At 47.9% G+C, this 25992-nt stretch overlaps 1 protein-coding gene and 1 non-coding gene across 2 annotated transcripts; both read right to left on the reverse strand.

Moving 5' to 3' along the window:
* Nucleotides 1-10957: 10957 nt before the first annotated feature.
* On the reverse strand, nt 10958-11019 carry LOC112131263 (U7 small nuclear RNA). The gene has a single exon (XR_002913368.1). It is a non-coding gene; the product is annotated as a U7 small nuclear RNA (small nuclear RNA).
* Nucleotides 11020-19151: 8132 nt separating this feature from the next.
* Nucleotides 19152-22528, reverse strand: FOXD3 (forkhead box D3). The gene has a single exon (XM_002810743.5). It carries the CDS (start codon nt 21732-21734, stop codon nt 20298-20300), a length of 1437 nt encoding a protein of 478 aa, XP_002810789.1. The 5' UTR covers nt 21735-22528; the 3' UTR covers nt 19152-20297.
* Between the last annotated feature and the right edge of the window lie 3464 nt (nt 22529-25992).

The raw sequence follows: 25992 nt of genomic DNA on the forward strand, positions 1-25992 counted from the left end.
ACCTCCTGTGGAAAACCCAGTACCCTTCTCAACCTCTCTGGAAAGACCCAGGGGCTTCTCATGGCAGTTGCTTCTGGCTCCAACTACTTTGTCTTCTAAGTTCTTGGTCTTTAGTCTATATGGCTGCTCCTCTTTCATCTCAGCCTTATCATCAATTCAAACATGTAGCTCAACCCTTTTATACTAAGATCAATATATTAATCTCTTATGCCTCATTTTATACTGAGGAGAAAATTGAGGAGTGGAGAAGTCACAGGACATGCCCAAGATGACTCAGCTGGCGAGGGGCAGGGCTGGGCCAAGAAGTCAGGTCTTCTTTCCACTTCATCATTCTTCCCAGTCATCAGGTACCTTTGTATAGCTCAGGGAGGGGAAGAAATTTGGCCATTCTTTGGCCAAAAAATGCAGCTCTAAGAGTTTTCCCCAGGTCTTTACTACTTATTAATTAATAATCTATTTTAGTCAGCTTTGGCTGCCATAACAAAATACCATAGACTGGATGGCTTAAACAACAGAAATTACTTTTCTCACTGTGCTGGAGGCCAAAAGTCCCAGATCAACATTCAACAAGGTTGGGCCTTGGTGAGAGCTCTCTTCCTGGCTTGTAGAGGGCTGTCTTCTCACTGTGTCCTCACATGGCCTTTCCTTGCTGGATGCAGAGAGGGAGGGAGGGAGGGAGGGGGAGATGGGGAGAAGGGGAGACGGGAAGAGGGAGAGACGGGGAAAGAGGGGAGAGAGAGAGAGAGAGAGAGATTTCCTCCTCTTCTTATAAGGCCACCAGTCTAATCATATTAAGGCCTCACTCTTATGATCTTTAATCATTTCCTAAAGATGTAATCTTCAAATGCAGTCACTTTGGGGGCTGGACCTGGGAAGAAACCATTCAGTCTGTAGGACAGTCCTATTAGAAGTTAGAGGGTGAAAACAATGTGTCATGTCAGAAAATATTCTCACCCACCTTCTTGATTCTTAGTGAAGTTTTAATTAGGGAAATAAAGAACTGTGGATAAATTTTTAGGTTTCATTAGCAAGGCAAAAGAACTTGCAAATTGGCTGGGCACAGTGGCTCACGTCTGTAATCCCAGCACTTTGCGGGCCGAGGTGGGCAGATCACTTGGGGTCAGGAGTTGGAGACCAGCCTGGCCAACATGGTGAAACCCCATCCCTACCAAAAATACAAAAATTAGCTGGGCTTGGTGGTGCATACCTGTAATCCCAGCTACTTGGGAGGCTGAGGCAGGACAAGCCCTTGAACCAGGAGGTAGAGGTTGTAGTGAGCTGAGATCGTGCCACTGCATTTTAGCCTGGGTGACAAAGCGAGACTCCATCTCAAACAAAACAAAACAAAACAAAACTTGCAAATCACCTAACAATCCATGAGTGCCTACTACGTGCCCGGCATCATTATAAGCACCTTACATATATTAACCAATTTCATCCTCACAACCATCTTATTATGTAGATACTATTTTAGCTCCCATTTTGCAGATGAAGAAATGGAACTAGTCCAACATCACACAGCTAACAAGGGGCAAGGCTAGGATTGAAACCCAAGCAGTCTGGCTCCTGATCCTATGCTTTTAACTATAACTCCATGTTGCTTATATTTATTATAATCACTTCTGGTTTCCCGCGGCAAATAAACGTGGTTATACAAAACAAATGGAAAGTGGTATGTATGAACTATCCTTTACGTAATTTACTCATATAAAGTTCTTAGAATAATAATTTTAAATTAAAAAGCAAAAAATAGGAACAAATAGCTTGGGCAACATAGTGAGACCTCACCTCTACAAAAAATGTAACAATTAGCCAGGCATGGTGGTGTGCACCTGTAGACCTAGCTACTCAGGAGGCCAAGTGGGAGGATCGCTTGAGCTTAGGAGTTCGAGACCAGCCTTAGCAAAATAATGAGACCCTGTCTCTACAAAAAAAAAAATTAAAAATTAATTGGATGTGATGGCACATGCCTGGAGTCCCAGCTACTCAGGTGGCTGAAATGGGAGGATTGCTTGAGTCCTGGAGGTCGAGGCTGCAGTGAGCTGTGATTGCCTCACTGCACTTCAGCCTGGGCAACAGAGCAAGACTCTGTCTCGAAAATAAAAAGGGAACTATTGAAAATTATAGTCAACTCAAGTCAGCAAGTGCAGCTCCTAAAAATTTTGGAAGTTCCAGCTATTTATGTCATATGTAGTAGGGACACTAAAAGATTGCCAAGCCTTGCATTTATTAGTAGAATGCTGAATTCTTAATATAACATAACAATACTGCATTTATTTTACAAATATCAAGTATAATTGGAAACTGAAGAACCCTCCCAAGTAGGGTGACCAACTGTTTGCCTGGGACTTTCTTTCAGTCCAGAGAATTTCTATCTTCTCTGGAACCGGAAATAACTCTATCAAACACATTTTTCATTTGTTTTTGTTTGTTCTTGAGACAGTCTTGCTCTGTCGCCCAGGCTGGAGTCCAGTGGCATGATCTCGGTGCACTGCAACCTCTGCCTCCTGGGTTAAAGCAATTTTCCTGCCTCTACCTCCCAAGTAGCTGGGACTATAAGCACATGCCACCATGCCCGGCTAATTTTTTTGTATTTTTAGTAGAGAAGCGGTTTTGCCATGTTGGCCAGGCTGGTCTTGAACTCCTGAGCTCAGGTGATCCGCCAGCCTCAGCCTCCCCGAGTGCTGGGATTTTAGGTGTTTTTATTTTTACTTTTTGGCCAGGTCTTTGGTTTTTAGTGCTCAAAAGCCAAAAATTTAACTTATTTGTTTCTTATGGCCTCCCTTTCCTGAGGCAGTGAATGACAAGTTCTAGTCTGAACTGGAGAGAGGGATGAGGTTAAAAAAAAAAAAAAAGCATTGCACATCAAGAGCTACCTCACCTTACTCCACCCCCAAGCCCCAGTCCAAATAGTCACAGGAAAGCACAATTCTCCTTTGCTGTCAAATCCAGAGGTACTTTTATCCCAACTGTGGAAATCAGCCTGGATTAGGGAAAGTTCCAGATACTGTCATCAGCTTCTCCCCGGTTCTTTCTCTCTCTCCTCCCCAAGGCCAGGCATCGTTATATAATTTGATCAGGTGAAATTCTTCACCTGTTGTTCCAAATCAATTGTTAATGACATAAACTTTGACTCTGGGTACTCTGGTTTTTGACAGGCAAAGAGCCGTTTCTTTCAAAAAGCCTTCCTTTCCAAAGTATTCTCTTTGTCACGAACTTCAAAATGCCTGTTTTAAAACTAAAAAACTAGGCTTGGTGCAGTGGTGCATGTCTGTAATCCCAATGCTTTGGGAAGCTGAGGTGGGAGAATGGTTTGAGGCCAGGAGTTCAAGACCAGCCTGGGTAAGACCCTGTCTCTACAAAAGAATTTAAAAATTAGCTGGGTGTGGTGGTGCGCATCTGTAGTCCTAGCTGCTCAGGAGGCTGAGTCAGGAGGATTGCTTACACCCAGGAGTTTGAGGTTGCAACGAGTGACAATTGTGTCACTGCAAACTAAGCAGAGACTTTTTCCTCTATGAATTTCTGCTAAAGCAAACAATAATAGCTTAATATTCATTACATTTTATAATAATAGTACTACCTCATAAGGTTTTGGTGACAATTAAATGAGTTAATATGTATAAAGTGCCTAGTGCCACTTAGCATTCTACAAGTGTTTGTTCGCCAAGCACTGTTGCAAATGCCTTGCCTGTAACTACCTCTCTTAGTCCCACAACAACTTCACAAGGTAGGAACTTTTATAATCCTCTCATTTCAGATGAGAACACTAAGTCACAGTAAGGTTGCTCAGGTCACACAGCTAGTAGGTGGCAGGGCTAGATTTCAAGCCCAGGCAGTCAGGCTCCAGACTTTGTCTGCTCTGCCATATGGCTTCCGCCTTTCAAGAGGAAATCAAGGAGTCACAAGAAATTCCAAGAAAGGAATCAAATGTTAGCATTTCCTTCCTTCTTTCCTTCCTTCCTTCCTTCCTTCCTTCCTTCCTTCCTTCCTTCCTTCCTTTCTTTCTTTCTTTTATTTTTTTGACGGAGGCTTGCTCTGTCACCCAGGCTGGAGTACAGTGGCACGATCTCAGCTCACTGCAAGCTCCGCCTCCCAGGTTCACGCCATTCTCCTGCCTCAGCCTCCCAAGTAGCTGGGACTACAGGCGCCCGCCACCACGCCGGGTTAATTTTTTTTGTATTTTTAGTAGAGACGGAGTTTCACCGTGTTAGCCAGGATGGTCTTGATCTCCTGACCTCGTGATCCACCCGCCTTGGCCTCCCAAAGTGCTGGGATTACAGGTGTGAGCCACCACGCCCGGCCTTTTTCTTTCTTTTGTTTTGAGACAGGGTCTTGCTGTCACCCAGGCTGGAGGGTCTTGCTATGTCACCCAGGCTGGAGTGCAGTGGTGTGATTACAGCTCACTGCAGCCTCAAACCCACAGGGCTCAAGCAATCCTCCCACCTCAGCCCCACCAAGTAGCTGGGACCACAGGTGCCTGCTACCACACCCAGCTAATTTTGTTTAATTTTTATAGAGATGAGATCTCTCTCTGTTGCCCAGACTGGACTCGAACTCCTGAGCTAAAGGGACCATCCTGCCTTGGCCTCCCAAAGTACTGGGATTATAGGCATGTGCCACTATACCCAGCAAATGTTAGCATTTCAAAATTTTACTGCAACACTCTACTTTGAAATGCATCAGAAAAGTAAGATGGACTGATGGATGGATCAAATGATAAATGGATAGATCGGTTATGTAGTAAAGCATACGTATTAGGCCAGGCGCAGTGGCTCATGCCTATAATCCCAGCACTTTGGGAGGCCGAGGTGGGCGGATCACTTGAGGTCAGGAGTTGGAGACCAGCCTGGCCAACATGGTGAAATCCCATCTCTACTAAGAATACAAAAATCAGTTGACATGGTGGCATGCACCTGTAATCCCAGCTACTCGGGAGGCTGAGGCAGGAGAATTGCTTGAACCTGGCAGGCGGAGGTTGCAGTCAGCTGAGATTGCGGGCACTGCACTCCAGCCTGGGCGACAGAGCAAGACTCTATCTCAAAAAATAAAAACGAAAAATAAATAAACAAATAAAAGCATGTGTATTAAAGTGTTCACGGTAGAATGGTAACTATATAGGTATTTGTAACAAAATTCATGTTTTCTGTGTCTGAAATTTTTCGTAATAAAATATTGAGCACCATTTCCCAAATATTACTGCAACATATTTGCACCCTACGAGCCACTCAGCTAATTCTTTTTTCAAAAGTCTACCTTATCCAACATCCTACTACATATGACAGCACACATTTAACTACTAAATTGTACAGGACAGACAAAATGCCATGCAACTCTGAAATAAGGGTGATCACTGTGGACTAGCCTGATAAGTGCTCCCAAGGAATGTCACTGTGAGTCTCATTTTTGCAGATTGTGGCAAGTAGAGAAATGGGAGAAAAAAATTAAACTACATTTAACTATATAATTAAAATATATTTAGCGCACAGAATGCCCCTATTCTAATAACCAGTGAATCAACATTTTTTTTTTTTTTTTGAGATGGAATCTTGCTCTGTCGCCCAGGCTGGAGTGCACTGGCGCGATCTCGGCTCGCTGCAAACTCCGCCTCCCGAGTTCACGCCATTCTCCTGCCTCAGCCTCCTGAGTAGCTGGGACTACAGGCACCTGCCACCACACCCGGCTAATTTTTTGTATTTTTAGTAGAGACGGGGTTTCACTGTGTTAGCCAGGATAGTCTCAATCTCCTGACCTCGTGATCTGCCCACCTCGGCTTCCCAAAATGCTGGGATTACAAGCATGAGCCACCGCGCCTCGCTTTTTTTTTTTTTTTTTTTTTTTTTAAATGGAGTCTCGCTCTCTCGCCCAGGCTGGAGTGCAATGGTATGATGTCAGCTCACTGCAACCTCCACCTCCTGGGTTCAAGTGATTCTCCTGCCTCAGCCTCCTGAGTAGCTGGGATTACAGGAACGCACCACCACACCCGGCTAATTTTTGTATTTTTTAGTAGAGACAGGGTTTCACCATGTTGGTCAGGCTGGTCTTGAACTCCCGACCTCAGGTGATCCACCAGCCTTGGCCTCCCCAAGTGCTGGGATTACAGGTATGAGCCACTGCACCCAGCCTTTTTTTTTTTTGAAATGGAGTCTCGCTCTGTTGCCCAAGCTGGAGTTCAGTGGTGCGATCTTGGCTCACCATAACCTCTGCCTCCCAGGTTCAAGTGATTCTCCTGCCTCTGCCCCCTGAGTAGCTGGGACTTCAGGCATGCACCACCACACTGGCTAATTTTTATATTTTTTGTAGAGATGGAATCTCACCATGTTGCCCAGGCTGGTCTTGACCTCCTGGGCTCAAGTACTCCTCCCACCTCAACCTCCCAAAGTGCTGGGTTTACAGGCATGAGCCACTGCACTTGGCCTATTTATATTTTAAGGCTAGTCAAGTGAATCACTGGGAGTGAAGACAGAACAAATAAATCTATAACTGGGCCGGGCGTGGTGGCTCACACCTGTAATCCCAGCACTTTGGGAGGCCAAGGCAGGTGGATGGCTTTGAGCTCAGGAGTTTGAGATCAGCCTGGGCAACATGGAGCAAGCTTGTCTCTACAAAAAAAATACAAAAATTAGCCGGCTGTGGTGGCCTATGCCTGTAATCCCAGCTACTTGGGAGGCTGAGGCTGGAGAATCACTTGAAGCTAGGAAGCAGAGGTTGCAGTGAGCCAAGATCATGCCACTGCACTCCAGCCTGGGAGACAGAGTGAGACCCTGTCTCAAAAAAAAAAAAAAAAAAAAAAAGAAATCTATAACTGGTTGTGTCAATTAATTGTAAACACCACTGCAATGAGACCAGCCTTTTTTTTTTTGGTATGGAGTCTCACTCTTGTCGCCCGGGCTGGAGTGCAATGGCATGATCTCGGCTCTTTGCAACATCCACCTTCCTGATTCAAGTGATTCTCCCACCTCAGCCTCTGGAGTAGCCTCTGGATTAGAGGCACCCACCACCAAGCTCGGATAGTTTTGTTTTTTGTATTTTTAGTAAAGACAGAGTTTCATCATGTTGGCCAGGCTGGTCTCCAACACCTGACCTCAGGTGATCCACCCACCTTGCTCTCCCAAAGTTTTGGGATTACAGGCGTGAGCCACCGTGCCTGGCTTAACCAGCCATATTTTATTTTTATTATATTTAAGGTATACAACATGATGTTTTGAAATACACCAAGCCTGTCCAACCTGTGACCTGGGAGTCACGTGTGGCCCAGGACAGCTTTGAATATAGCCCAACAGAAATTTGTAAACTTTCTTAAAACATTATGAGATTTTTTTTGCGATTTTTTTTATTTGTTTGTTAGCTTAACAGCTATCATTAGTGTTAATGTATTTTATGCGTGGCCAAAGACAATTCTTTTCCTTCCAGTGTGGCCTGGGGAAGCCAAAATATATATATATATAGTGGTTACTATAGTCAAGCCAATATATAGTGATATATATAGTGGTTACTACAGTCAAGCAAATTATGGGCATTAATCCCATTTATGAGGGCTCTATCCTCATGACCTAATCACCTCCCAAAGGCCCCACCTCCTAATACCATCACTTCAGAATTAGGTTAGGATTTTTTTTTTTTTTTTTTTTTTGAGACAGAGTCTTGCTCCGTCACCCAGGCTGGAGTGCAGTGGCACCATCTCGGCTCACTGCAAGCTCCGCCTCCTGGGTTCACGCCCTTCTCCTGCCTCAGCCTCCCGAGTAGCTGGGACTGCAGGCGCCCACCACCACACCAGGCTAATTTTTTGTATTTTTAGTAGAGACGGGGTTTCACTGTGTTAGCCAGGATGGTATTGATCTCCTAACCTTGTGATCCGCCCGCCTCGGCCTCCCAAAGTGCTGGGATTACAGGCGTGAGCCACCGCGCCTGGCCCTAGGTTAGGATTTCAACATATGAATTTTGGAGAGACGTAAACATTCAGTTACTGCAGGAAGAAAGTTAGAAGCTGAGTGCAGCTGTGTATGGTGGCTCACACCTGTAATCCCAGCACTTTGGGAGGCTGAGGTGGGTGGATTGCTTGAGTCCAAGAGTTTGAGACCAGCCTGGGCAACATGGTGAAACCCCGTCTCTACCAAAAATACAAAAAATCAGCTGGGTGTGGTGGTGAAAGCCTGTAGTCCCAGCTACTCAGGAGGCTGAGGTGGGAGGATTGCTTGAGCCCAGGAGGCAGAGGTTGCAGTGAGCCAAAATTGCAACACTGCACTCCAGCTTGGGTGAGAAAGCGAGACCCTGTCTCAAAAAAAAAAGAAGCTGAGTGGAAATTATTTGCAAATATTTAGATTATATCCTTGGGCTGTTAATATTGATATAATAATAAGAATAGCTAACAGTTTTTTTTAATGCTTATTATGTGCCCAGGACTGTTAAAAACATTCTATATGCTTTAAATTATTTAATCCTCTCACCAACTCAGCGAAGGTAAAATAGGGACTATTATTGTCCCTGTTTTAAAGATACGGTAATTAAGCTGGGCATGGTGGTTCATGCCTATAATTCTAGCACTTTGGGAGGCTGAGGAGGGAGGATTGCTTGAGCTCAGGAGTTTGAGACCAGCCTGGGCAACATAATGAGACCTCGTCTTATTAGCCAGGCATGGTGGTGTGTGCCTGCAGTCCCAGCCACTCGGGAAGTTGAGATGGAAAGAACACTTGAGCCTGGCAGGTTGAGGCTACAGTGAGCCATGATTGCACCCTGCACTCCAGCCTGGGTAAAAGAGTGAGATGTCTCAAAAAAAAAATTTTTTTTTTAATTAAAGATAAGGTAACTAAGGTACAGGAGGTTAAGTAACTTGCACAGTATAACACAGCTAATAAGTCATGGAGCCAGAATTTGAAATCGGCAATTTCATTTCCACACCAGTGTTCTTAACCACTCCCTTATACTGCCCCTTATCAGGCATTTAAGTAGTTAATTCATAACCCTTCTCTTTCCCATCTAAATTTGGAACCAATTAAAAGTAGACACAAAAGTGAGATATTGAAAATATTAGCTTTATTTCTGGTGAAAGTTGAATTAAAGACATACAATCAAGTGGACTTGCTAATAGTTGCTGAGCTAGTCAGATTTACCTACCCAGCCATAGGCAGCACTAAACAGGTGCATATCTCACCCACAGGTATAGAGCATATTTCGCTAAGTCACAGCATGGTGGAGACTGAAAACCAGAATGTATCCTCTCTGCAAGCAGTCATGCCCAAAATGTACAAGAGTGGCTAATCCACAAATGCCCAATTCCCTCTTCCAAACTCTTCAATCAGATAAGTCACTCTCCTGCCCTCAGTGGAGGGGGCAGGGGAAAAGGAAGAAGCTCACATCTTCCTCTAATAAAAATTCCTCACCATGGAAACATGTTGAGTAGGAAATAAATATTTCCCTGCCTAGCACTTACTAGTTGAGCTCTATAAGAATAAAAAAAGCACTAGATACACACACACACAAACACACACACACACACACACACACTTGGAGATTTCCCAATCCGAAGTGAGGTAACTCTAGGAGGGCCTAGATGATAGAAAATCTAGAGGAGGAACTCCCCACAAATAAGTATCTACCTGAGATAATCTCCTTAAAGGACTAAGCACATTTTCTGGCGTGTGGTAAGTGGTCAATTCGTCTTCTAAGCTCCTATCATCATCATCATGGCTGTTGTTCTATACTTATCTATAATTCCCTTTCTGTGTGAAAACACAAAACAAATAAGAGCAAATCTATTAGAATGAATTCATGGCCAAGTCTTGTCCAGAGGACAGAAACAATTTACATTTCATAGCACTGTTAAGTTTTGCAAAGCAATTGAACACATATCACTTGATTCTCAGAACAACCCTGGTAAGGCAGATATTACAATGGAAATTGCATCTTGTGAAGGAATTAGACTCTAAAGAAACATGTAAGGTAAAACTCGAATATAATAAAAATTAGCCACAAAATTTTTTAAATTTGCCTTTACAGTATACAAGCATACCATATCTCCATTAATCTAAATAGCTAGCTTTTCCTTTGGTTGAGCTATAGATGTAATAGCTAATTTGCAGCCTGGGCAACATAGCGAGATTCTGTCTCTACAAAAATTAGCCCAGTGTGGCAGTGCACATGTATTGTCCCAGCTACTTGGGAGGATTGTTTGAGTCTGGGAGGTTGAGGCTGCAGTGAGCCATGATCATGCCACTGCACTCTAGCTTGGGTGACAAAGTGAGACTGTCAAAAGAAATGAACGAATAAAAGAAAGAAAAGAAAGGAAGGAAGGAAGGAAGAAAGAAAGAAAGAAAGAAAGAATGAAAGAAAGAAAGAAAGAAAGAAGAAAGGGAAGGGAAGGAAGGAAAAAGAAAAAAAGAAATAGCTGACTTGCATTTAGAGGCTATATTGCACAAAAATTGAGGGTAGTATATTTAAACACCAACACTTTTGGCAGCGAGATGCCCATATTGTAAAAAGTATAAGAGAGCCAAGCGCAGTGGCTCACGCCTGTAACCCCAGCACTTTGGGAGGCTGAGGCAGGTGGATCACCTGAGGTCAGGAGTTCAAGACCAGCCTAGCCAATATGGTGAAACCCCATCTCTACTAAAAATTTAAAAAACTGGCCAGGCGTGGTGGTGGGTGCCTGTAATCCCAGCTAATTGGGAGGCTGAGGCAGGAGAAGTGCTTGAACCCGGGAGGCAGAGGTTGCAGTGAGCCGAGATCGCGCCATTGCACTCCAGCCTGGGCCACAAGAGCAAAACTCCATCTCAAAAAAAAAAAAAAAAAGAAAGAAAGAAAAGGATAAGAGAACTGACAGTAACTATGGAAACAGCAATTTGTGCCACCCTTGCTTCAGTTCCCTGTATCTCATGCCCATTAAGTAGAATTCAGGGTAGCTTCACATTTAAGTGGATTTTCAGTGTCTCTCTCTCTCTCTTATTTTTTTTATTTTTATTTCTTTAGTTTTCTGGTGAGAACTGGAAAACCTGCTAGACTAATTCTAAAAGAGCTGTAACACTGCTTTTTAAATGATGTTTGGTTTAATGGGAGTAAGCTAAACAGATATGTAATATGTCTCCACTAGATAATAATAATCTGCAGTTTGGAGTTTCAAGTGACTTAACCAAAGTCACCATCCAGCGAACCCAAACCGGCTGACTTCTATCCCATCCTCCTGGAATTACACAACATCACATCCTCCCATTAACAAGATAGTATGACTGAGGTGGTCTTTACTAGCAAAAGTAGGTACTGAGTTAATCAGATCCGACCTAGGCAGATAGTGACTTCTCCTAGTGAAATATTAGTGTAGACCTAGAAAAATGTTAAAATTAGTCCACCCAGACTGGATCTCAGCAAAGAGACATAACGTATATGTCCTTGTTCTTGTGAAAATGCTATCATATCTTTAATGACTATTGTCAAGACCTCTCATCCACAAGACTGAAAAATACCCTGAAAGTGAAAAAGTGATTTACCAAGCAACACTACAGAGTAAATTGTTTCACATTTGTTAAGTTGTGAGAACGCAAAAATGATGCCTAGCTCAAACAGATGGAAGGGACAGTGGTCTCAATGACTTCATTTTTAAATATGAAACATGGCAACTATTTGGTATATGATATCAGAGTAAAAATTAAGGTAGCCTCATGAAAATATGACCACTATGTAAAAGCAAAACTGTATAGTACTAATAGCCCCCATATTTGAGCACTCCAAATGCGTGATAGTAAATCTTCATATTCTGATCCCCATTTTGTAGGTAAGAAAACTGAAATTCAGAGAGGCTGAGTAACTTTAATCAAGATCACATAGTTAGGAAATGGCAGAGCCAGGATTTGACCCTAAGATTATCAATTCCAAAGCCTATGCTCCTTCTAGAATATCATTTTGTGTCCCAAATAAGAAGTAAGGGAATCAGTTTGAAAAATACAATATAGATATCTCTCACATCATAAGTGTTTAGCTCTCACAACTAATAATATGCTTCTCAAACTTCATCTCATTTAGTGTAAGAATATTTTATTTTAAAGTAACAAAAAAATGTGACCCATTAAGTATGTATTTTGAATATACTGTACTAGAATACCAGTTCTCAAAGTTGAGCACGGATTCCTGCTCACAGTCTCCTGTAAGTCTTCTTCAAATTATTCACTGTACCTCATAGGTGGTGGTAGCAGAGAATAATTCAATCCCTTACCCTGAACTGTAGTATATAGTATCAGTATTAGAGTAAATAAGTTCTCAAACTGCTGGAGGTTTGAATGACAGATATCTTAAATCAAGATAAAAGTAAAATCAAGGTTAAAAAAACTCTAAATTTTAAAAACAGTTACTCAAAAAACTAAAATTGTGAAATGATAGTTATTATACTATAATTCCTTTCCTTCTCTCAGCTAAATTTTCACTAGTAATCTTTACTGTATGTAGGCTTCTAAATTCAATGTCAGGACTGGGACTAGCAATTAGTCTTGTCTTTTAATCCAATCTATTAACTCTTGCACTTGAATCCCTCTAGCAACAAAAGCAACTTTATCATAAAGTCGTAATTCCTGATATATGTGGAAAATGATGCTGTCGAAGTACCATCAATAAAGCAGATGTTTCACAGTGGTTGTGATTAATTTGTGCTGATCTTGATACTACCTTGCTCTTGTAACCAACATTTACATTTGCAAGCTGGTAGAATTTGAGAGTAGGTTTACCAGTATAATCTGTAACAATGGCAAAGAAGGAAGCTAACAGAGCTATATAAAGACTAAATCAAATGGGAACCACACAAACTACGATATAAATTTGCCAAAAAATGCATTAGATGGGTAATGCAAAAGAACACATTATCTTGATTCCAACTGGAAGGCAATGGCCAAATATCTGGGATTTTCCTTCTTTCTGCTTCTCTAATTAAACAGTGGAATCTACATGAATATTTTCCAGAGAAGACATCTAAGTTCCTAGTTTTATATGATGAGTGGTTTAGAAGACTAACATAGGTAAGACATAACTTTTATGCCAAGGAATACAGCAATGAAAGATGAATTAAATGATTCAACTTTTTAAAAAATACTTTTTATTTTAGCTTATAAAAACAAAATGGTAAAAAGAAAAAAAAAAAAAAGCTTTTTATCTGGTTAAAAAAACCAAGAACACAAAACTCTTACAACAATTCCACAAGAGTTTTACCACCAGTGTAGTCTGAACCCAAGGCTCTCAGAGTGGGTCTCAAAACAAGGCCTGTGGACCACCCTGGATTGTGTGTAATGAATACAGAATCCAGAGGCTTTCTCAAAACTTTAGCTTTTGCTCAGTTCCCCCCCCCGCCCATAGTAGTTTTAATGTAGGAGCTAAAGCACAGTGAATTCTTTGTGTTTCTAGATAAAGAAACCCAACACATGGAAATACGACCATCTTTCATATGAAAATCTGAGCAAATGACTCTCAAATCCACTATCCTTTACTAAGGAAATAAAGGGGTTCTAGAAAAGAAAGACCCTTGAACAAATAACGATGCCCTTAAGTGGAATGGATTGTTTTGTGAGGTAGTGGTTCCTCTTCCTCTTCCACTGGAAAAATATAAACAGATGCTAGCTGAAAACCGAGGTGTTCTGAAGAGGTTTCTACATTAGGGTGGGAGGTGGAACCAGCTACTGGTATTTTAGGCTGGGAGAAGTTTTCAACTAATTTCACAATGACTGAGAAAACATGCCAGAAAAATACATAGTTGACGGGTCTTACGCTTTTTAGACCTCTAATAAAGACTTAAAATTCATTCACTTAAAAAAATTAAGTGTTTATAAAAAGCATTCATTATAAAGAAGGAAAGAAAAGAAATGGGAAGAAAACAGTCCCCCAAACTCTTGAGAAAGACTTGATTTGATAAGTTAACAGCCTTCAAGCTCCCCTATCCCCGCTCCCGTGGTGCGAAGCTGTTATTCATCAGACAAATAATTTAGATCGTCCCCTTTGTGCTCAGCAATGTTAGGCGGTCAGGAACTCACCAGGAACTCAGAGGGCAACACTAATGACAATGGCTCATTAATTGGCACGGTGAGCTTCAAGAAGGAGCAACTGATCTGGGCAGGGAGGCTCAGGAAGGCTTCGCGGAGGAGACGCTGCATCCCAGGGGTACCTCGAGAGCAAACAGAACATTTGGAGTTTAGGATTGTTCTGGGGCTGACAAGAGAGCTCCCTGTGAACCTAGGCACGCGCCCCTTGCAGAAAGGGGTAACAGGGGCTTTTTTGGAGAAAATTGAGTCTTGCTTACCATCTGTTGAGAGGAAAGTGGGAGGGATGGAGGGAGGAAAAGAATCAAAGCTCTCCCCTTCAATAAGACGTGCACCACAGCTCCGGTCCCTGGACCCCGGGAAGGAGCATGGCAAACGCGGAGCCCGCAGAGGCGGGAGCGGCAGGGCCGGGGATGGCAGAGAGTGCGCTTCTCGCTGCCGGTTCGCGGCCTGGGGTGGGGGGCACTCCAGTCCATTCCCCAGCCCGGCAGGGTCACAGGGGTCCTCACGCTAGGGCTGTGGCTTAATTAGACCGTGGTAAACTTGCCCCTATTTCCCCCAGAGATCCCAGGCTGGGTCCTCTCGGCCTCCCAGGTTCACTCTGAGCGGATTTATTTTCTGTCGCGAGCCTCCCGTGAGCCGGCAACTGAGTAGCCGCGGGACGGGGACGGGAGCAGAGGCCCCACCGCGCGCCCCGCTGCACGCCCAGCTCCGCGGCGGGTGCCTTTCACACGTGGGTTTCCTTCGTAATTAATTCGTACTCTCTTCTCCCTTCCCTCCCTCCAGGCAGGGGCAGCTGGTCTCCCGCAGGCCGAGCCCTCGAGGTTGGCACGGGGGTGATCTCGGCGTGGGCAGGGGGTTGGGGGCGCCCTTGGGGACCGATCCCCGACACGACAGCACTGTGGTTGGGCCGCTGGGCGAGGGGAGCTTCGGGCCTGCAGTTGCCGCCTTCTTTCTTCCCTCCCACATCACGAGGCAAGAAGGAAATGGGGCCGTCGGTCCCCGCAGAACCGCCCATCGCTGGGCTAGAGGCGCCCAGGCAGCGGGGAGCCCCAGGGTCCAGGTCCACAGCCTTCCCGGAGCTGAGTTCCACCGGCCCGGCGCGTCTGTGTCTGTCTTTCCCTTCTCGCAACCCTCCCCAATCTTCCTTGCCCCAGAGTCTGCTGTTTTTGTTTCCTCAAGTGGCGCCTTCTTGCTGGGTAGAGCATACTTTTTCCTCCTCCGAGCACTTCCATAGCTCGCACTTGGGCTGCTGAGTGACCCTGGGTAAGTCCCAGAACCTTCTGGGTGGGCCTGTGTGAAAAGAGGGCCAGGGTGACCCCGGAGGCCACTTCTAATGCCGATATTCTAGGACTGTTTTTCTGAAGACGGGTTCGGAATTCAGCACCAGAGGACTCAGGCAAGAGAGTGAAGGTGTCCCTCTTCTTCCCCACCTCGCCCCTGATGGGATGGAGCTGTGTGCAAAAGCACAGATGATCTGGAGAAGAGCCTTAGGTAGCAGTTTTATGTTAAAATGGGGGAAGGGACCAATTTAATTCTGCATTTAGGAAAATTCTAATATATGACAGCACTTCGGGAAATAAAAATGAGGTAGTTATGCTTTCTTACAGACACCCTGGCTGGTTTTACATTTCTTTTCAAATTTTGTTTTGTATACCCCAGGGAGCAAAGAATGGCTTGTACATTCCTTAGAGGGCAAGGGGAGGGGGAGTGGCGAAGAGAGAAGTTGGCTCTGGGTGTAACTCTGCCAACTGTTGGAGGGCAGCAAGGGGAGGGTGGTCTTTTAAGTGAGTTTGGGATCTGGTTACCTTTAATTCGCCTCCCAGGCCGCATCTTGCACTAATGGGCTTCTGTCAGCGGTGGACTCAGATTTCCCCACTTGCCTCGGATAGTGGAAGCATAGGGGCAAACAGCAGAGTAGGCCGCTCTGCCAGAGAGAAGAGAGATGTATGCCCTGCCCCTGGAGCTGGGGGCACAGGCCGAAGGATGTGTGGGCACTGAGAGCTTCTCCGCAGGCATAGTGAAAGGCCTACAGACCAAGAGGAAGCTCCACCTTTTAAAAGCCGCTTCTGGGGTGGGAGTTTCCTAGGATGGGTTCTGCAACCCCTCTTAGAAAAATCCACCTTTCATACCTAAAATCAAATGGTTCAAAACCAAGCCAATGTATTTGGCCGTGTACCAGTGCTTAGAACAGAGTTGTTTCTTCGTGTAGAGGCCATTAAAAAACACACTGTACATGCCGCCAGCACTTTACAGTTTATTAGACATTTTTCACTGACACCAACTCACCTAATTCTGCAAGCCCAGGTGACAGGCAGACTCATTCTCACTGTAGGGTCGAGGAAATGCAGACATTGAAAGAAACCAAGCAGCTTGTCCAAAGTCACAGTTAGGAAATGCCTAATCCCTGTCGGAACGCCTTCTGCAAGGCCTTTCTCATCCCGCTTCTTCCTGTCGCCTCCTCCCTTGAAACAGACGGCTCCCCACAAGGCTCAGCCTAGCACTTTCAGAATGCCCTTCCAACCTCCTCCCTTCACTACTTTATTCTGCAGCTTGCACCACCGGGGACACAGGTGGAGTCGGGGGACACAAGGCTCTGGAACCCACTTTCTTTCAGATCACATACCCCTCAGGACAGTTTCTTAAGAGACTCACGTTAAAAATACCCACCTCTCACACACACATATCAGCCTTTCATGTTCTCACTACCAAGACTCACCCTATAAACCATGTGAAATAAATAACCTCAAATATAACTCTTAATTGCTTCCAAGTCAATGTTTCCTCATCACTAAATTTTATTGCCTCCCTATCTTTAGGACAAACTCCCCTCGGGACTCTGTTCCTCCCAGGACACAGGCGGGGGAAAGGAGGAAAGCAGCTTCTCGAGATTCGACCTAGGCGTCCGGGGCCTGAGGATAAGCAAGGATGTCAGTAGGCTCAGAGCCTGGGAAGGAAGGAGAGGCCTCCGGGGCTGGGGCTGAACCGTTCCAGACAAACCGCGAAGTTTTCCGTCTGCTCGTCGCCCCCTACAGGCCACATCTGCCATCGCATCGACAGCCCTCAACAGCCGGCACATGTTTTGCTCTACTCTTCGTTCGCCTTTCCCTGGACATCCAGATCCACCCTCCCGAGGGACTAGATACGGGCGGTCCCAACTCAGAACTTGGTCCTGAGAACGCTCTAGGGGCCACAGGCCTCAGGGCTGGATTGATTTTTCTAGGAACGAGTGCTAGAGAAAGTAGAAACATCTAAATGCGTGTGTAGCCGAAAGCTAAAATCTTCCCCATAAAAATCAACCCGCTTCCTCCTTTTATTTCAAATAAAACTGCCTCCCCTTCCTTTAGTTTTTTTTTCTTAAGTGGAATAAAAAGTGGATATCAGTAGTGTTCACTTTAAATCTCAACGAGAGAGCTGTTTCCAGTGCCGTTTGTCTCAGGTGCCTGCGTTCCATAACATCAAACAAGGGTTTCAGGCTTCCCCCAGCCCCACCACTAAGTGCTTGCGATCATTGTCTATAATATTTGCATTTCCCCTTTTGTGCTAAATCTTCGAGGTTTAAAAAGCTTAAACCAAAAAGAGCTTTTGAGGGTGCGACGGCCGGGCCCATCTTCCTGACATCTGCCAGGACTTTCAATAACCCCTGGCAGGTTTAGGGTCTGGGTCCGAGAGTTTCCTGCCTTCCACGACATAAAGGAAGGGGACCATCTCTAGGCCGTCGTTCAAGGGTAAGAATTGGCTGGAAGGAAAGTTGCCGGCAGGTCTCTCCCGTTCACCCCGCCGCCTAATGAATGTAGCGCTGGAAAAAGCCCTGCAAGTCTCCGGCGGTGGCTTGTGGCTGAGTGTCACGCTGCTGGCGCAGGCTCGGCCGGTATTGCTGCTATGCGCGGAAATATGAGCGAGTAATTTTATAAGTAACAAAGGATCAGGGATGGAATGAAGCCCCTGTTATCCAATGTCATTTAGAAGCCTTGGATCAGCAGCTTCTTGAGGCTAAAAGTGAATTCAAGAAGCCCTGCCTTTCCCTTTTCCCAGGGGGTGTCAGCTAAATTTAGAAATAACGTCTCTATGTGTTTGCACAAATCATGTACCATTTGCTGTTTGTGTAAAAACCGATTAGCCAGACACAACTGTGAAACAACTTGTTACTTTTATAGCTGCAACACACAAACAAAATTAGATCCGTTTAGTTTTCCTTGTAAAAGGAGATTAGAAGGGACCCGCCCGGAGACCGTGAGGTCCATAATCTCCTCTTGGTGAAGGTTACCATTGCTCCTCTCTCGGCGGTGGTTATCAGGTTCTTGTTTATCAAGTTAAACTATCTCACCCCCGGCAGCTTGTTTTATTTTAGGACCCTGATCCCGAAGGAATGTTTACTCAGGACACAATAATGTTTACCATTTACCAGGAAAACAGATTCAGTATTTGCAAGGAAGTGTCTTTCAAAGCGACCCCCAGCCCACGTCGACAGCGGAGAAATGAGGCTGGGATCCGCGACGGGGAGGCATCTCCACCGCCAGGGCGGCAAAGTGGACGACAACACCGGGGACTGGCCGGGTTTAACCAAAAGGACGCGCGCAGGGCCGAGCCGACAGCACTGCTATTCGCTCTAGTTTTTAAAAGCGATTTCGCACAAGTAGTTGTAACAGCTAAATTAATTACAAAATAATTAGAATTGATGCCTTTTGAGGATATGCTGATGGTGGTGAGAACCAGCCTTCCACATCAAGATGTTTCATTTCTACCTTCATACTTTCTTTTAAAAGGTTTTTAACAGCTGAAATGCAAATTAAAAATAATCTACAAGGACCTTCCCCATTCCTGCCCTATGATCTCGCATTTCACACTAACCTAGCCTAAGGTAAAGAAAAAAAAGGGGAGAGAGATGATGTTCAGCTGTTTTTAAAAGGATATTAAGGCCATCATTCCTTGGCCTTCAGAAAGGCTTCAGGTTGGAGGGAGAGGAAGCATCTATAGGACCCCTTCAGAAATCCAATTATGTTGTGGATTGATTATTGCCATATAAATGAGATATCTTATTTGAAAATACTATGAAAACAAAACTATATATTATCCATCAGATGAATATAAATAAAATCCCACTGCAAAATGTAAAGTGCCTTAACATAAATTTTAAAACCAGCTGGGTCTATTTACCACTTCCACTTAAGGAATGAAAAGAAATAATTTCAAAAATCTAAGATTTAAATGTTAAAAAGAGGGATGTTTGGAATTTACTTACTTTTCAAAGGATAATTGAAATGACCAAGAACTCTCTCATTTGGGAAGTTTTCATTGTGGAAGATACAAGTGTAGTCATTTTTTAAAAAAATTTAACTGCTGTTGTTTCGGTTTCTTTTTTTTAATGACAGCTTACTTTATCTACAGAAATGTCTGGTCATTTAGATTTAATGGGTTGATATGAATGATATCACTCACATCCTGATTTTATGTGAAAACTAAAAGAAAAATAGTAACACAATTTAAATTAGGCATACTGTTTCCTTTCTCCAATTAAAATTTTCTTACACTCAAATTATGAATTTACAAAGTTTGAAAAGGTCATTACTTGAAATTCCTTGATTTTCTGGAGAGGAGAAAAGGCAAATACCATTTAAAAATCTTGCCATTTACTTCAGACAACTAAATGAAACACTAGGCTGGGCATTTTAAAAATTTATTTACAAAGTTGTGTACAACACGATGGAATAACATTTAGAATACCATATATATTCATTCATATATAAACAGACTTTTATAATAGAATGACACTTTTTGCCTTTTTGAAAATTTTTTATATTTAAAATCTCCCAACGTCTCTATACATTCTTTTCTCAGATAAAACTTCGGAGAGTGAACCTTCAAAAAAAACGAAAGTTCAGAGCTCTAAATCTACAGAATTTGTTTTTTCTTAAAAAAATAAAAACCCCAAAAGGAAAGTCAATAATTTTTTTACAAATATATACAAAGAATTTCCCTCCCATCCCCACGGTACTAAGAGCAGGCGCCGTCGGGGTGTATTTTTGGAAAATTCGGTTTTCGGTTTTACCTGTATGGGAAGCTATCCCCGGCGGACGCGCGGTGAGTTTGCTCGACCAGCTTAGGTGTGCGCGAGGGGGTGGAGGACGCGGAAGGTAGGCGTTGGGGGCTCAGGGGAAAGGAAATGGGGGAGAGGCAGAGTCCAGGATTGGGCAGCGGGACCGGGACCGGGCTCGGGACGGGGCGCGCAGCCTGGAGGTGCAGCTGCTGCTCGAGGCCGCCGCCGGGCCCTGGGTCCCGGCCATTGGCGCGTCCCTATTGCGCCGGCCATTTGGCTTGAGCGGCGGCGGCAGCAGCGGCGGCGGCCGAGGCAGCGGGCTGCAGAAACTGTCCGGAGAGTGGCACGCTCAGAATGGGCGCGATGGTGGCAGTCGTCCGGCTCAGCGACAGCGGTTGGTGCGTGGCCATGAGCGCTGCCGACTGCACGGTCCCGGGTGGCCGCAGAAACGACTGGGCCGTGCTGCCGCCCCCGGAACCCCCAGTGCCGCCGGCGACCCCAGCGCCCGCCGCCGAGCCCCCGGGAGCCGCGGGGCCCCCACCTATGATGTTCTCGATGCTGAACGACGGCCGCGCGCTTGGCTCGGACTTGATGAGCGAGGCGGTGGTGCCCGCGGCGCCCGCTGTGCCCGCAGCGGCTGCGGCGGCGCCCAGGCTATTGAGCTGCAGCTGCAGGCCCGGGCCGAGCTGTGAGCCGAAGGCGGCCGCTTTGCGGCCCAGCTCGCCCGAGGGCAGCAGCGGCACGGCGGGAGGCAACACCGGCGCCACCGGCGGCAGCGCGTACGGGTACTGGAGCGCCGCCGCAGCCGCCGCGGCCGCCGCCGCTGCCGGGTGCGAATAGGCACCGGCCGCCGCCGCAGGGTGCAGGCCGTAGGGGCGGCCGTAGGGTCCCGCGGCGCCGGCCGCCGCCGCCAGGCTGTAGGCGCCGAAGCTCTGCATCATGAGCGCCGTCTGCTCGCGCAGGTGCTCCTGCTGGTGGCGCTTGAAGCGTTTCCGGCGCCGCAGGAAGCTGCCGTTGTCGAACATGTCCTCGGACTGCGGGTCCAGGGTCCAGTAGTTGCCCTTGCCCGGGTTGCCCGGCTCGCGGGGGATCTTGACGAAGCAGTCGTTGAGTGAGAGGTTGTGGCGGATGCTGTTCTGCCAGGCGGGGAACTTCTCCCGGTAGTAGGGGAAGCGGTTGCTGATGAACTCGCAGATGCCGCTCAGGGTCAGCTTCTTCTGCGGGCTCTGCAGGATGGCCATGGTGATGAGCGCGATGTACGAGTAGGGCGGCTTCACTAGGCTGTTCTTGGGCTTGCTCGGGGCCAGGCCTCCCGCCGAACCGCTGCCCGCCCCAGGCCCGCCGCCGCTCGCGCCGCCCTCCTCGCCGCCAACACCGCTCTTGCAGCCGTCCGCCTCCGGCGCGCCCACGTCGCCCTCCGGTCCGGCCCCGGCTCCGGCCGCCTCCTTGGGCAATGCCAGGGGCTGCTGGTGGGGCGTCTGAGGCTGTCCGTGATGGGGTGCCGCCGGGGGCACCTCGTCCGCCTCGTCCAGGCGCAGCTCCGGCGGCCCCGCAGGGCTATCGCAACCCGCGTCGCTGTCCTTCTCCTCTAGCCCGTCGTCGCCCTCGCCCACTACATCAATGTCCACGTCCTCGGCCGTCAGCACCGTCTGGCCGGACATGTCGCTGGCGCTGCCGCCGCCGGAGAGGGTCATCCCTCCTCGGGATTGGTAGCGGCGGCGGGGAGGGGGCAGCGGGCGATGGGGGTGATCGGGGGCTGCCGCGGAGCTCAGGGGAAGAGGGTTTGAGTGCCCCCGAAAGATGGGGGGCAGGGAGAGGGGAGGGGGCCGCAGGTGGCTTGGGGCCCGCTGGGCTCAGCTCACACTCGGCGGCCCCGCATCGTGCGGCGCGGGCTCTGCCGTCCGCCCCCAGCGGCCGCGCTCCGCGAACTCCCGCCGTCCCTGGCGCTCGGTACTAGGCGCTCGCTACCGCTCCCGGCCCCGGCGGTTCTCCACGCCGTGCCCCCTCACTTAGCCCGCCTTCCTCGGCCTCTGGCCCTGGCGTGGGGTGCAGGAGCGGTCCAGGCGGGCGCGGGACGCCGGGCGCCGAGCAGCTCGGGAGGGCGCGAGCAGGGACAGTAGCGGGGGGGGCAGGGGGCTGGGTGTCAGGGACGCCGAAGGCCCCGGTAGTCGAAAGTCCCGTTTTAAGGACTGGCCTGATAGATTACTTTCTACTTAAAGATCCAGCGGGAGGCGGAGCCACGTGACCGTGCGTGACGTCAGGGCCGCGGCCGAGCCGGCCAAACTCAAGTTGGTTCAGGGAATTGTCAACAAAGGGACGAGAGACGCGCAACTCCGCTCCGCACTGTGCGCCAGCATCCCCGGGGCCCCGAGGGCGCTCAGGCCCGCCCGGAGACCCCCCGCCCAGGCTGGAGCCGGGCCCTGGGGCCCAGGGAGCGGGTGGGTGTGAGTGTGGGTGGCTGTGAGCGAGTCAGGGCGTGGGCCCGGGAGCGTCCGCGGGACTGTGCGACGGTCGCTGCCCTGCCTTCCCCGCCCCCTCTCCCTTCAGCCCTTCTCTCCCCCTCTTTGCCACACTCCTTAGACAGGGACTGGGCTCCCATACCGTCTTTTGAAAGAGGTTCCCATACCGTCTTTTAAAAAGCAAAACTTAGTCTCTGTTTTGCTTTTAGTTTCACTGTTTTTAGCTTTAAAGAGTAAGAGCAGCGCACCCGGCTCCCTCCTGCTAATTAGACTTCAGATTCCCCTCTGGCCTCAGTGCTCATTCCGGGGAAGACACCTGCTGAGATGTCTTTTTCCCCCTCCCCCAACCAAACCACTCAGGTCCTGCCTGCTCTTTCCCGGCTTGATGCGGGCGTGTTTTCCTGTATGTATTTTTTCGTGCGGCCACAAACAGCATCAGCTGGGGTTCCCGAAGGTCAGAAAATGGCCATTGATTAATCTATTAGAATAGTTGCCGAGAGAAATAAAAAGGACGTAAAATAACAGGGAACCTATAAATAAAGAAGCCATAACTGGCTACTTGGAGTTGTTAAACGACTTAGCATATGAAAAAATCGGAAATGAGGCGCTGGGGAAGGAGCTGGGATTGGCAGCGGCCTGGGTAAGTCGAGTGGATCCGGGAAGAGGCCTGGTGCCTCCAGGTTAGACGCAGCGCCCAGGGGCGGCTGAAGAAACGTGAGGGGTGCGGGCGGTGACTTCCTGGGCGGCGGGCATGGCCTTGGGGGAACCTGGGCAGACTTGGGCATGCCAGCGTGCTGGGCTCTCCGTTGCTGCCAACTAACGTGGATTTTCTCCTCTTAAGGTGTGGACAAATCCTCCAAGATTTAACTTCCAAGGAAACCGGCGGCTGAGCGGGTGGAGGAGGCGAGGATGTGTGGCCAGTGCACGCGGAGTGCAAGGCAAGTCAGTGATAGTAGGAAAAACTGTGGGGATTTCACTGGGACTGGAGGGGAAGGCACCGCAAACCGACCCCCAAGTGTGTGGCTGGGGTGCGTGGACCTCACACCTCCAAGGAAAGTCAGTGCTCTTGACCCGGTGAATCAGCGATGCGCCTTCTCTTTCCTCCCGCATTTAGGCCGCCTAGTTGGGAGCCGCAAGAGCCTGCCTGGTGTGGCAGGCACACGGAACCCAATCCCTGTCTGTCTGCTGCGGCCTGGGAGGGGAGCGCCGGCCTCACCAGAGGAAGGAGCACGAGGGGAGGAGTTCCGAGAGGAAATAATTAGTGAAATATTTGCGGAAGATGCTGGGATGTGGATTTAATTCCGGATGGACAGTGGTGCTTCTGATTCCCTCAGTCTGTTTCCCTTGGCCTAGACACATCAAAAATAATTCAATAAAATAAAAATAAAAATTTAAAAACCTGGAAACTTGCTTCATTACAGGCATTGAGACACACAGATTGACTTTCATCCCCATTAGACAGTTTCCCCGGATATAACACTACTCATCTGGGGCTGGGAGCAGGGTGGGGGTTGGTGACTCTATCCTGAGACGCCCGCCAACCTCCACGGTTTTTCTTCATCTAAATGATCCCGAGGTTGCACCCGGCCCTAAAACGCATCTCAGAGTTGATTTCCGTAGCTCCACAGCTTTGTGGCCCGCAGGCTCCGAATCGTTTACAATGCCGTCTAGACAGCTTTCCGAGAAACCGACCCGAGCTGAGCTGGCTGGCCACCGCCCCTGACTGCAGAGGTCGTGTCTGCAACTACCTCAGCAACCAAAGGAGGGTCGGAAGGTCAAAAAAAAAAAAAAAAAAAAAAAAAAAAAAAAAAGCTGAAAAGCGGAAATTTACACATTCAGGAACCTTCTTTGCTCTGCTTGGGTTGCCCAGCCCTAGAGGCAGGGGCCCGGGGCGCAGCGCTGGCCCTGCCGCGGCCTTGGTGGCTGGGCCCGCGTGGACGAGTAAGTGTGGATGCGCGCCGTAGGATGGTGGCTACAGGGCTCCCCTCACCGGTCTCGAAGTAGTCTCCAAATGAGCCTAATTTCGATTCCGCCGTCCGCCGACGCTAGCTCTCTGGACTCCCTCCACGCCGCTGGTCGCTGCCTCCTACCCTCCCTCTTCCACGGCCCAGCCTGATCCGTCCATTCCCCGGTGTCTCCTTGGAACCTCCCTGGGGAAGGGGGTGGAGGACGAACAACTCCCAGCTGCCGGTTCCATTTGTTGCGCTTTTTTCCTTCGACACAATAAAAGTCAAATTAATTGATTCATACCATTAATTACGGCGCGTAGCGTGAAAAGCAACGCTTCCCCTCGGTTAGAGATCTATTGTGCTAATCTCTTGTTCAATCAGTGTTACCATCTGATGCTGGGTCCGGCCCTTACAGAAACTTTTCGACTCGATTAGCTAAATGATGAGACGTGCACAACCTCCTGGCTGCGGCCCCGACGTCCCGCGCCCGCGCCGGCCTAATATCGATTTCCAGCGGAGGCAGAGGATTTTTCCGCGGCCGCTCTCGGCTCAGGAACCGGCCGCCGGCTTTCTCCCTCCAGGCGGACCATAGCGCCCGCACAACCTCCGGGGGCGGGAAGGAGGCGAAGCGGCGGCCGGGGAGGGCGACAGGAAGGTTCCTGCTGGCCTTGACTCAGGAGGCCGCCCCAGCGGAAGGGTCCGATCCCGACGTGGTGCAGGGTCCTGCCGGAGGCCAGCTAGATGCCGGGCTAAATAAATTGTTTGCCGCGTAGTTGCAGTTTGCAGCTAAAAGCTCACAAGTCGTCAGTTACCGCCAAGCTGTAGGACAGAGATGGAAGACGCGAGACAGATACAGAGAGAAAGTGAGACACATGTATTGGGGGGGGGGGGGAGAAAATGTGATAAAGGGAAGGGAAAGGGGTGTATGTGGATAAAACGTTTCTGAGTCTCAAAGGGTTATTGGAGAGGTAGAGGGAGAATGAGTAGACACACACACGCAATTATGAGTTTGAGCGACTCTTTGAGTCTCAACAAGCGAACTTCCCAGGAGAGATTTTAAAAGGAAGATGGCAGCCAGCTGCCTCACCTGCTCAAATGTTTGAAATGTTTCAACCAAAGGAGAATGGAATGAAACCCTTTCGGTACCTCTGGAGCGGGCAGAGTACGTGGTACCCCGCTGGGAAAGCCACCTGGACGCAGTGGGAATGGGGGGTGGGGGGAGTGGGGATCTAGGTTCTAGCAACAGGAGGCAAGAAGAATGGAGTCCGGATCGATAGGAAGGAAATTGAGACGTCTCCAGGGGAGGGGAGATTTAGTGTGTGCGTCCGGGGGGGATGGCAGGGGGAAGAAATGGATAGAAAAATTTATGATGGAGAAAGGGAAATTAATTACAGCTCATTTTGGGTTCTTAGGTGGTCAACACTGGAGGAGGGGCACGGCTAGAGTGCGCAAGGCGGGAATTGCCCACCTACCCCTCACCAGGCCCAAGTGAACACATATGCCTCTTTTCTCCTCTTTTAATTCAGAGACAGTGCCAGTGGCTT

Source organism: Pongo abelii, chromosome 1, assembly GCF_028885655.2.
Source record: "Pongo abelii isolate AG06213 chromosome 1, NHGRI_mPonAbe1-v2.0_pri, whole genome shotgun sequence".
NCBI classification, from domain to species: domain Eukaryota; kingdom Metazoa; phylum Chordata; class Mammalia; order Primates; family Hominidae; genus Pongo; species Pongo abelii.

Excerpts from the sequence above, each read along its gene's own strand:
- FOXD3 (XM_002810743.5), bottom strand. The coding sequence starts at position 21,734 with ATGACCCTCTCCGGCGGCGGCAGCGCCAGCGACATGTCCGGCCAGACG.